The sequence below is a fragment of the Octodon degus genome, unplaced genomic scaffold (assembly GCF_000260255.1).
Source record: "Octodon degus isolate 3935 unplaced genomic scaffold, OctDeg1.0 scaffold00103, whole genome shotgun sequence".
In the NCBI taxonomy this organism is placed as follows: domain Eukaryota; kingdom Metazoa; phylum Chordata; class Mammalia; order Rodentia; family Octodontidae; genus Octodon; species Octodon degus.
In genome coordinates this window covers 3,873,777-3,886,676 of record NW_004524679.1, presented here as the reverse complement: position 1 = coordinate 3,886,676, position 12,900 = coordinate 3,873,777, and the positions used below count along the sequence as shown (strand labels likewise).

The following is a 12,900-nucleotide window of genomic DNA, read 5'->3' as shown; positions in this document are numbered from 1 at the left end:
GCCCCACTTCTTGTTTAAAAAAATATTTGAGCCATGCCTGTACAATCTCAGTGATATAGATTCCTAGAGGCAGGAGAATTGTAGGAACTCATGATATTTATTTATTTGAGAGAGAGAGAGAGAGAGAGAGAGAGAGAGAGAGAGAGAGAGAGAGAGACAGACAAAATTTTATAAAGTTTCTGTAATCAAGACAGCATAGTATTAATACAAGATTAGAAACATACAGCATAATGTGAGAATATCCTGTTATATGTGACATATAATATTTTGGCTAAAGGAAGAATTATAAATTAGTAGCAAAGAGAATGCTTATTCAGTAAATAGTATTTGATATGTTGGTAATATATTTCAAAAATTATTTGAAGATACCATCTCTGTCACATACAAAAATAAATGTATTTATATTAAAGAACTAGGTCTGGAAAGTAATTACTATATCTTAAAGGTAATTGCAGTTGAATACTTATTTGATCACTAAATGGAGAAGGTATTATTAAGCATCAAAGTAGTAAGGGAAAAATATACATAAATTTGAATAAATAAAAGTGAAAACTAGTGAATATGAGAAAGACAGCGTAAAGTTAGAAAATATTTTCAGCTAATATGATGGAGCTCTGCCATTTCAAATAGTTATGCAGCTTGTAGCAGTTGACCAAACACTATGTGAATAATGAAAAATAGATATTACTGATAACTCATGAAAAATACAAAGTTCCCTAATATGAAAAACATCCAAGGATAAAGAGTTAGCTAAAACTTGATGACATTTTTAGATCAAATTTGCAAAGATTTTTAAAGGCTATATTTTGAATTGTCATAGAGGTGGCAAGACTAATTTCGCAAACTGCTGATGGGAGTGGAAGCTGTTGTAACCTTTTTGGAAAATAATTTTTTGTGTACTATAGAAATGTTTACAATTTTGTCCTTGACCCAGTATTTACTATTTTATTTCTTAGAAATTTATTTTTGGAAAATAATCATAAACATTAGTATAGATACATGCATATTATAGTCATTTAAAATAGTTAATAGTAGGAAATAACCTACTTGTCTGAAAGTAGAACATTAGGTAAATCACAGTAAATTGATATGGTTAATATTGTGTTGCTATTGAAAACTTTATAAATAAATTGGAAAGATATGTGAGAATGTTTGTGCTATAGTATTGCATGGATAATAAAGGAGGCTTCTGTGTTACCACAGATGTTCATACATGCATAAGCAATAAAATATTAGTGCTTTTTTAATACTGCAATTTTGGACAATTTTTTTTTGTATTTTTAGGGAAGGGTCTACAGGGTGTTCATGGTCTCACTACTAGATCGAACTCATAGTGATTCTCCTGTTTATAGCCTCCCAAGAGCTGGGATTACAGGCACATGCCACCATGCCCAGTCTCAATTGCCATCTCAGCATGCCCCAGAGGCTGGACCGGTGTGGCAGGTCTGGATATCGAACCCCCAGGCACAGTGCCTGCTTGCAGGTGCTTTAATGCACTGAGCTATTTGGCTGGCCCTGGATAATTTTTTATTTTGGACAGAAATGTATGAGTAAGACAGTTCATCAAATTGGAAAACATTATTGGCAGTGACTCTAAAACTTAGGTAGAAAAATCGTGGATTAGTAGCATCTTCTGTGGAAAAGGTCACTTGTAGGATCAGGTATTCCTGATTTCACATTTGGAACCTCATTCTTACTTGTTATGTTACTGTGGGCAAGATAGCCACTGTGAGACTCTTTTTTCTGTAAAGAAGTTGAAGATATTTACATCATAGTCTTATTTGGAAATTTGAAATAGCTTAATGAATGTACAATGCTTGGCACATAATTAATTGCACCTAGTGCATAATTTTGTTTGTGCATAATTGTTTCTTAGTAAGTTTTTTATTTGTGCCCTTTATGAAGTTTGTGACCAAGGCAATTTCTTGATAGGATTGATATATGGATTTGATATAAACTATGACATAGGCAATGCAATGTTTCTTTCTTTAGAGTTGTAAAATATATTTTATTTTATGATTTTCTATTGTGCTAGGTTTTAATGACGTTTTAATTATCTTTGTGCAGAAGATAAATTAGCAAGTGTTTTATTGTTAACAAAAATACAATAAAATAATATTTTGTCATTACAATATTCAAATTAATGCATTTGAATTGTAGATAATGAAACATTTGGTTTTGTGTTCATCATTTTAAAGAGTAGATGGAGTATCAAAAATTATCATTATTAGCTTGTTCTCTGCAGTTTTACTAGTAGATTAAATCCGTACTGTGAAATACAGTAGTTTTAATTCTACATGGGCAAGATGGTCGTGAGACGTTACCATATTTTATTCAAGTTTGAGCTTTCCAAATAATCCAGACATTTTTTATGAAAATTACACATAACTTGGTATTTTTGTCCATACCAAGCCATTGACAAATTCTAAAATCTACAATAAATGGTTACATAGTTCTCAATTCTGTCTATAAATTAGTTTGTAAAAGAAAATAGATGTAAACCTGTAATAATGTTTTATGGTTGCATAACATTTTACAATTTCCAGGGCTTTCTTTTTTTATGTAATTCTCAAAATAATCTTGTTAGCTAGATATGACAAATACACTTATTTTACAGATTTAGTAGCCAAGTTTCAGAAGCCAGAATTACATGTCTAGTCTAGTGTTATACTACTGATTCTAATTTTCAGGCTAGTACACTTTTCACTTTGTCATAGCAGCTCTATTACCAGACACAGAAAAATTGTGAACCAGGGTCAGCAGCACATACCTGCAGTCTGAGCTACTTAAAAGGCTGTGGCAGGAGGGTAGCAAATTTGTGGCCAACCTAGGTAACTTAATCAGACTTTATTTCAATGAAAATAAGAAAGATTGTGGATGTCATTTACTGTAAGGACCTAGGTTGAATTCCAAATACTGCCAAGAAAAGAAGTGGGGGGAAGAACAGGAAAACAGTGTTTAAACTCTTAAACTTTAGTATTAGTGAAAAAAAATAGCAGAAATAATGAAATTACCAGTGTTCAAACAAAATATTCTATGTACTTCAGATTTTCAGATGACATTACTATGTTAAATAAAGAAGAGCACTAAAATTAATATTATTATTGTGATGCCATATCATTAAAAAAGAGGAATTCTGTGCCAGTACATTTACTTAAAAAGCTATACAAACATATATTTCAAAAACTTTATACAAAATGGCTAACATTGAAAATTCTTAAAGAATTAGTTTCATATACAGTATATAGAAATCACTATTCCGAATGATTATTCAATAAAATCAAAATAATCTACACTTATTTTCTTATTATTTGCCTACTTTTGTCTTACTTGTTTTTAAAGAAAAACATTTAAAAAAATAATCATTACTGAAAGAAACATTAAGTTGTAAATTATTATTTTATTATAGGTTCTATTTACAGAAGAAGATGTGAAATTCTACCTTGCGGAACTTGCCCTTGCATTGGATCATCTACATCGACTAGGGATTGTATATAGAGACCTGAAGCCAGAAAAGTAAAGCTATATTTTTATTTAAGGGTGTTGTCTATATTTATAGAACCAGAATTACATTCTATCATAGTGGGTAAATTTTTTTAAAGATTATAAGGGAATTTAAAATTTATTTTGTAATTAATTGAAAGCTACTTATAAAAAGTATTCTTCATAATACATGTTTTGATTTTAAGTTTATCTATAAGTTATTCTAATATAGTAAATAGTTATGTTTTTGAAGGATTTTATGTAAATTTTTGATATAAACTCTTACATATTGTTGAATGTGAATTTTGATTTGCAGCATTTTGCTTGATGAACTAGGACATATCAAGTTAACAGGTATGCAAATTTTCTTAAACATTCATTAAGCTATTGCTTGACATTTTCACTATTTCAATATGCAGTGTATTTGTCTACGAATCTTTACTTATTTTCTTCTATTGTTTTTACATGTCTTTCTTCTGAAAGTAGGGCCTTTTTATTAATTTTCTTGAGAAACAAGTAGTTTTGAAAACAGTTTCAAAACTGAATAATTGGACACATTCAACAATTAATACATTGCATATTATTGTCTTTGTAGTGGTTACTCATAGTACAAGATTCAGACAAGATGTCCTGTCCAGACACTATTAGTACAGATCTTTCTTCTCATTGAATGAAGAGACAGTAGCTATATATCTATGTTAACTATTTTGTATATAAAATATAAAATGGTCCTTCATTTATATCTCCTTTTTTCTTTAGTTTTGTCAGAGAAGGATATTCCATTGCTATGTAAATATTGTAGGTGTGTGAATTCTGCAAAATAATCCAGTAGAGTCCAGTAGTCCATAATAGTAGTGGGTCATCCGTAGGACTGGCAGTGTCAGAAGTTGTGGACTTGAGCTTTTACAGCTCAGCATATTAATATGGCTTTGCTTTTTATACCTCGTTTTTATGCTTTTCTGCTGGATGGTTAACACTGAGATAGCAAGACCTATATAACAAGAAATGTAACTTTTGTATCTGACCAAGTCAGTCAAGTACCCTCAGGATTTACCCTGAAACCCTGCACTGCAGTTTGTAGATCCTTTTTCAGTGTCAGCCATGTGGATGAATCATGACCATTGCTTGACCAATGTTCTGTATGTGAAAGCCTGAGAGAATATTTTCTCTCCATGTGACTCTCCTTAGGCACATTCTACATCATTGATCACTTTCCTCTGTAGCCCCATAACCTCCTTGATCAGTAAATTTGGGACACAACTGAGTTACAGGTTGTTACAGTACAGGTTCTCCTATGTCCTTTATCCTCACTGACCTTGAAAGGCTAGGGCCAAAATGTTGGTTGTCCTTATAGCCTTTCTTTTTCTCTAATTTTTGATCTGCAAACTTAGGTTGTTAACCCTCCAGAAGAAAAGATTAATGCTATTATTAACCTATAACATGGGCAGTTGAGCTTAACCTCACTGTCTGCCTGAATATCAAACATCTTAGAAATAACATGTAACAGGTATTTTCCATCAAGTATTGATACGTTAAACTTTAAATCCGGGCTGGGGAGATAGCTCAGTAGAGTAAGTGCTTGCCTGGCAAGTACAGGGTCCTGAGTTCAATCTCCAGTACTGAAAAAAAAAAAAAAGAAAGAAGAAAAAAAACTTTAAATCCCTACAAAATGTGAACAAAAAAGGAAAAACATTAAAAAATAGGAATAAAGAATTACATATTTTTACATAGAAATTTAGAAATCTAACCATATACAGCATTGTAGCAGGACAGTTCTATGACATTTTTTTCTTGTCTCGTTTTCATTCATTACCCTTTTTTAAAACAAACATTTACTTGAGAAACAGTATGGCAGTAATTGGTATGACATGAGAAGGAGTACATATTTGAAAGACCAGAATGACAGGCATTCCAAGTATGAACCTAGTATTACACATTGCTATCTTCAGTGCAGTTGCTCAGTTTACAGGTATCAGCATGTGTAGTTAGTCGGGGTGAGTATCCTACCAATTAACCGCTAGTTTCAAAAACCTGCTGGAGATTCTCTGGATCATTGCCTTAACCGTCTTGTTCATATAAATCTATGGCTTTGTGACTGTCATGTTTCCTACCTTTTCTTCTTGCCCTGTCTTCATTCTTTAATCCTCAAGTTCTCACTTTCATTTCAATTGTGTTATTCCTTTCTATTTTCATTTCTTTTTTTTTTGAGATCTTACACTAGGTAGAATATACGATATTTGCACATGTGTGTCTGGTTTATTTCACTTATGAGTATATCTTCAAGTGGCATCCACTTCAATATAAAAGCTTCGAGTTTATCATTCTTTATAGCTGAGTAATACTCCACTGTATAAAAATACCACTTCTTTTTCATCCATTTCTCAGGTGACAGACATCTTGGTTGTTTCCAAGATTTGGTTATCACAAATTTTGCTGCTATAAACATAGGTACACATATATCACTGTGATATGATGGTTTCAGTTCCTCTGGGAAAATTCCCAGTAGGGGGATAGCTGGTTTGAATGGGATTTCCAGTCCTAGTTTCTTAAGGAGTCTGCACACTGATTTCCATAATGGTTGCACCAGTCTACATTCTCACCAGTAGTGAAGAAGGGTACCTTTCTCCCCACAGACTAACATTTCTTGTTGGGTGATTTCTTTATGATAGCCATTCTTTTGGGGGAAGATGATATCTCAATGTTGTTTTAATTTGCATTTCCTGGATGGCTAGTGGTGTGGAGCATTTTTTTCATATTTTACCTACTTCTATAATTTTGTCTTCTGAGAAGTGTGTGTTCATCTCAGATGCCCATTTCTGGATGAGGTCTTAAAATTGTGGCCCTGATGTTTTTTAGGTCTTTATGAATTCTAGAGAGCAGACCTTTTTCTGAGTGTTTATTAGTTAAGATATTTTACAGATTTATGGGTTGTCTTTTCACTTTGTAATTTTTTTATTTTTTGGTAGAACCATGGATTAAACTCAGGCCCTTGCACTTGCCAGTGAAGCGCTTATTCTACTGAGCCATCTCCCGGGCATGTTGTTGATAATTTTTTTGATATGTAAAAGCATCTCAATAAGAGGAGGTCCCAGTTGTTAGTTCTTTTAACTATTACCTGTGTGATTTGATTTTTGTTTATAAACTATTTGCCTACCCCAATGTCTTCAAGACTTTCTACTTCTTTCTTTTCCATGAGATTTAGTTTTTCTGTTGTAATGTTTAGATCTTCAATCCATTTTGACTTCTACTTAGTGCATGGTGATAGACCTGAGTCAAGTTTTAATTTTCAGGAGAGAGAGAGCCAGCTTTTCCAGCACCATTTGTTCACTAGGCTATCTTTCTTCCAGTAAGCATGTTTGGTGCCAGGCTTCTGCATATTCTAATCTATTCCTTTGAACTTCGGGTCTATTTTGTTGCCAATACCATGCTGATTTTGCAACAGTGACTTTGTAGTATAATTTCAAGTCAGGAATTGTAGTGCCTACTGCCTTGTCTTTGTTGCCCAAGATTGCCTTTGCTGTTCTCGTTCTTTACTGGTTCCAAATAAATTTTAGGAATGACTTCTCTAGGTCTGTGAGGTATGTTGGTGGAGTGTTGATAGGGATTTCATTAAATCTGTACATTAATTTTCGGAGTATGGCCATCTTCACAATGTTGGTTCTACCAATCCAGGATCAGGGAATATCTTTTCACATTCTGAAATCTTCTGTGATCTCTTTTTTCAGAGTACTTTAATTTTCACTGGATAGACCTTTGACTTCTTTAGTTAGGTTAATTCATGAGTATTTCTTTTTCCACAGTGCTATTATAAAAGGTACTGTTTCTCTAATTTCCCTCTCAGTGTGTTTGATATCTGAGTAGCGGAATACTATTGACTTTTGGGTATTGTCTTTGTATCCTGCTATGCTACTGAATTTGTGTATCAATTCTAGTAACTTCTTCGTTGAATTTTTTGGGTCTTCAAAGTATCATGTCATCTGCAAAGAATGATAAGTTACCCTCTTCTTTACCTATTCGTATTCCTTTAATTTCTCTCTCTTGTCTAATGGCTCTAGCTAATGATTCCAGAATTGTATTGAATAAGAGTGGAGATAGAGAACATCCTTTTCTTGTACCAGATCTGAGAGTAAAAGATTTCAGTTTTTCCCCATTTAGTATTATGTTAGCCATTGGGTTGTTACAGATGACTTTTATCAGGTTGAGGTAGAGACCATCTATTCCAATTTTTTGTAGGACTTTGACAATGAATGAGTGTTGGACTTTGTCAAAGACCTTTTCTGTATCAATGCAAATGATCAAATGGTTTTTAGATTTTGTTCTATGTTGATATAGTGTATTACATTTATAGATTTGTGTATATTGTACCATCCTTGCATCCCCGTGATAAATCCTTCCTGGTGTTGGTTTATAATCTTATTGATGATTTTCTGTATTCTCTTTGCTAGGATTTTATTGAAGATTTTTGCATCTATGCTCATGATGGAGATTGGCCTGTAGTTCTCTTTTTTAGTTGCATCTTTCCCTGGTTTTGATATCAGTATAACACTTGCCTCCAGAAAGGATTTTGGAAGGATTACTTCCTTTTCAGTTTCATTGAAGAGTTTGCAAAATATTGGGATTATATCTTCTGTAAGTTTCTTATAGAAATCAGCTGTGAATCCATCCAGACCTGGACTTTTCTTTTTCTGTAGGCTTTTTATTACATTTCGTATTTCTTTGCCTGTTATTGCTTTATTGAGAGTTGTTGTATCTTCTTGTTTCAGTTTTGGTGATTTGTAACTTCCTAGGAATATGACCATTTCTTCTGTGTCTTCTATTCTGTAAGAGTAAAGATTCTGAAAGTAGCTGTTCATGATCTTCTGAATTTCCACTGGTTCTTTGCTAATTTCACTGTTTTTATTCCTTTTTGCTTGTATTTGAGTTTTTTCTTTCCTCTTTTTGATAAGGTTAGCTAGGGGCTTATCAGTTTTATTTAATCTTTCAAAGAACCAGCTTTTTGATTCGTTAATTCCTTGAATTGTTTTCTTCATCATGATTTAATTAATTTCTGACCTAATGTTTATAGTTTCCTCTTATTTTTGGGTTTGGGTTTGGCTTGCTCTTCTTTTTCCAGATGTTTGAGGTGCAGCATTAGGGTATTTATGTCTTCCTGTTCTGTTTTCCTAATGTGTCAATCCACAGTTGTAGATTTCCCTCTAAGAACTGTTCTCCTTGCATCCCAGAAATTTTGATATGTTTTGCTTGAATTTTCCTTGAACTGTAGATATTGTTTAATTTCATTTGTGGCCCTTTGGTTGCTGAAGAAGACATTGTTTATTTTCCATGTATTTGTTTTTTTTCTGGTTTCTTTTGTCATTTATTTCCAATTTCATTGCACTGTCATCAGATAGTATACATGGGATAATTTCTGTTTTCATGCATATACTTAACATGACCTATGAACTAGTATGTGGTTTGTTTTAGCAAATGTCCCATGTGCAGCTGAAAGAAATGTGTATTCAGCTGTGTTTGAGTGGAACACTCCAAATATGTCCACTAAGTCCATTTGTTCAAAGTTCTATTTCCGTTCTGCTACTTCTTTACTAATTTTTTGTCTGCTTGTCCTGTCTTTTATGGTTAAAGGGGGTGTTAAGGTCACCTGTTAAGATTGTGGTATTGGACAGTAGATTTTTCATGTCCATTAAGATTTGTTTTACATAGTTGAGTAATGGTTCTTCATTAGTATTATAAATAATATTCTTCATTTATATTTATACATTTGTTTTAAATGCAGTCGTTGATCTTTCAGGGCCTGAAATTTTCATTGTTTGTAAACTTTTAATTAAATTTTCAATTTATTTGTCCAATGTCGGTTTGTTTGAAATTTTTGTTTCTTCTTTCATTAGTATGGGCAATTTTATTGGGACTGAAGAACTTTGCAGTGTTTCTGTGTTTTCCATCTTATTAGAATATAGATTCTCATAGTAGGTATTGATGTTTATCTGGATTTCTATGGAACCTATTGTGATTTCCCAAATTTTATTCCTCATTGCTTAAGTTTGTGTTTACTCTTTTTCATGATGTTGACTAATAGTTTGTCTATTTTATTAATCGTTCAAAGAAGCAACTTTTCAGTTCATTGATTTTATTGTGTTCTTAATCTGTATTGCATTATTTTCTGCTCTTATCTTTATAATTTTCTTCCCTGTAAAAGCTTTGAGTTTGATTTGCTCTTCTTTTTCGAGAACTTTGAAATTCTACATTAGGTTATTTATTTGAGCTCATTTTGTATTCCTGATGTGGGAATTCATCACTAACTATAAATTTTTCTCATAGAACTGCTCTCATTGCATCCCATATGTTTTGATATATTGTGTCAGTATTATCATTTTAATTGTATATACTTTTAAATTTCATGTTTAATTTTCTCTAAAACCCATTAACCGATGTTGTTGAGACAGGTGCTGTTTAATTTCCATGCATTAGTATATTTTTGTGGTTTCCTTTGTCATTTTTCTCTAGTTTCATCGTGCTCTGTTGTGAGAGTATGCATGGGGTGATTTTAATTCCTCTATAGTTACTTAAACATGTTTTGTCAGCTAATATATTAACTGTTTTGGAGAACACTCCATGTGCAGCACACAAGAATGTGTATTCTGATGTTTTGGGGAGGAATACTCTATAGACATGAATCAAGTCTATTTGTCTATTTTTTCACTTCTGATATTCATTTTTTTTGTCCAGTTGATCTGTCAGGTTATGAGGGTGGGGTATTAAGGTAACAGCTACAGTTGTGTTAGTGATTATTTGTTTTCTCATGTCAATTAATATTTCCTTTATCTAGTTGGTCCATGCTGTGTGATGAATAAATATTTATGATGTTTATCTATTCTTCTTGAAGTTTCTAATTAAAGAGTATGTGGTAACAGTCTCTTTTCATCAATTCACAGTAGTATTAATGACACAAAACTAGCAGGATATTTACATACAGTGAAAATCTCTTAATAGCAACATTTGTATCACTCTGGCAATAACATGTAATCAGTAATAACAAATTGTGGAAAAGACAAATTGGTTATCAACATGCCATAAGAACCAATAATGTGTTACACTTACCCATAGAAAAGAGATTTATAATTGTTATGTAAACACTATGACACAGCAAATACTAAATACAGGAAATAGCTACTCAATGCGACAACTATATTTTCACAAACAATCCATGGTAATATCATAGTTACCTAACTTCCTTAAGCATTTGTAAATCTTAATGATTACACTAGTAAACATAGTGGGGATAGGGCATGGGAAAATGAAAGAGGAAAATTCAAAACAACTAAGTAGTGTAAGATGAGAAATACAAAAACATGAGCTAAAGCATCCTTTTAAGGAGTAAAATAAATTTAATGGAATTGGATAATGGTAAACAACAAACAAGAAAAAGGGGAAAAAAGAATAGAAAAATAGCATAAAAAAATAAAACTAAAACCCAAAATAACTTTTGGGAGAGAAAAAAGAAAGGAGTCCAGAAAAAAAAATTTCCTAGTATATTTTTGAAAGAGTAGCTTCTTTTCAGGATGCACAGTTTTGGAATCTAGCAAGTTATAGCTTTCTTGTAACTTTTATTGTATATGTCTTTGTGAGGTGTCACTCTGGCTCTAGTTGCCTGTTTGTCCATTCACCCTCAGGCTATGGCAGGGTGCCAATCAAATCGTGTGTTACCCACATTGGTAGATTCAGAAACAATCATATCTTTCTTTTCTGGTTATAGGAAGCAGGGCAGTGGTTTATGCAGAATGCTGCTTATAATGCCAATGTTTTTAGCTTAGATCTAGCCACATATTCTGGGCCTACCTATACACAGAAGGCAGCCTCAAGTCCTTCCCAGTCTGAGCTTAAATTTCTCCATTGTAACTCTAGCCCAGTCTCTGTCCACCACTGTTTCCCATGGCTGTCTCTCACCCAGTCACTATGGTATGGTAGTACAGATAACCCTGAAATGAAGTTATTTTTAGTTGTTCTGTAGCTTCATCTTAAGTAATCAATCCCTTTTTAAATGGCACCTTATTAAACACTTTCTGGTAATATGTCAGGTGCAAAAGGAGATTCTTTCTTCTATTGTTGACTGTTTTATAGAAGGGTTCACTTTCAAAGTGAAATCCTGTGTGGTTTTGGAACTTAAAATAGCCAGTGATTTTTCTTCAAGTAGCATTGATTCTTCTGTTTCTCCCTGAAGTTCTAACTCTGCAGCCTCCCTTTTATTTTAGGAGACAGGTTTCCCTACCAGGTGTTGGGGTGAGCATCTGAAATCCTTTGTTATGTTTTCTGGACTGTGCTCCTTAAAGAGGATGAGCTTCCTTCTTCCACATTTCAATATCCAGAATTCTCATTACCATCTATATGGCTGAATAATATTTCCATTTCATGGTCATAGGTTGGTTTGTTCCCCCATTCCTAAATTAAGAGGCATTTGAGTTACTTCCTATTTTAACAGCAATAAATAAAAATACAGTGGTACCTTGCTTGATGAGCACTTTTGTTTGTGAGCAGTATGATTCACAAACCGAAGTGTCTGTTAAAATTTTGTTTCTGTTTACGAACTCTACATCAGGTAATGGACATGACCTTGAATATCTTTCCTGCATGAACACAAATGCAGACATTATTTCTAGAATTGTGGAATGAATTAAGTTCATGAACTGAGATACAACTGTACGTAAAACATCCATGTACACATTTTATATTAACCATATTTTATTTTAATATTTTATTTTACATTGCATTGTATTTTTATTTTTCTTGAGCAAATACCCAAAGATATTATTTGATCATATGATCAACATATATTTAGTTTAATGAGAAGACTCTATTCTTGTCATCGTGTCCTTTTGTATACCTACCAACTATATATGAGTAGGAAAGGAAGAAGTGAAGTTATCATTATTCACAGATGACATTATACTCTATACAGAAGACACCAAACACTCCAGCAAAAGAATTCTAGGCTTAGTAAACAAATTCAATAGCATAGCAGGATACAAAGTCAGCACTCGAAATTCAGTAGCATTCCTGTACAGAAACAAACTCACTGAAACAATTAGGGAAAATCACATCCTTTGCTATCATATCACCAAAAATGAAATACTTAGGAATCAACCTAAAAAAATGAAATAAAAATGTCTATACAATGAAAAATATAGTACTTTGAATAAAGAGATGAAAGAGGATACCCAAAAATGGAAAGATATCCCTCGCTCATGGATAGGAAGAACCAACACTGTGAAAAAGGCAGTACTCCCCAAACTTCTATACAGACTTAATTCAATCCCAGTAAAAATATCATTAGCAGGGCTGGGGACATAGCTCAGTAGAATAAGCGCTTGCCTGGCAAGTGCAAGGGCCTGAGTTCAATCTCCAGTTCCGGGAAAAAAAATATAT

General features: G+C 32.9%; 1 protein-coding gene across 2 annotated transcripts in view; it reads left to right on the top strand.

The window, feature by feature from the left end:
• Positions 1 to 12,900, top strand: part of Rps6ka6 (ribosomal protein S6 kinase A6) — a 174,661-nt gene that overhangs the window by 79,281 nt on the left and 82,480 nt on the right. For both annotated transcript variants that reach the window (XM_004638813.2, XM_023723784.1), the window contains exons 7-8: positions 3,410 to 3,516; positions 3,800 to 3,837. In XM_004638813.2, coding sequence (XP_004638870.1) covers positions 3,410 to 3,516; positions 3,800 to 3,837 — 145 coding nt within the window. The remainder of the gene's footprint in view (positions 1 to 3,409; positions 3,517 to 3,799; positions 3,838 to 12,900) is intronic.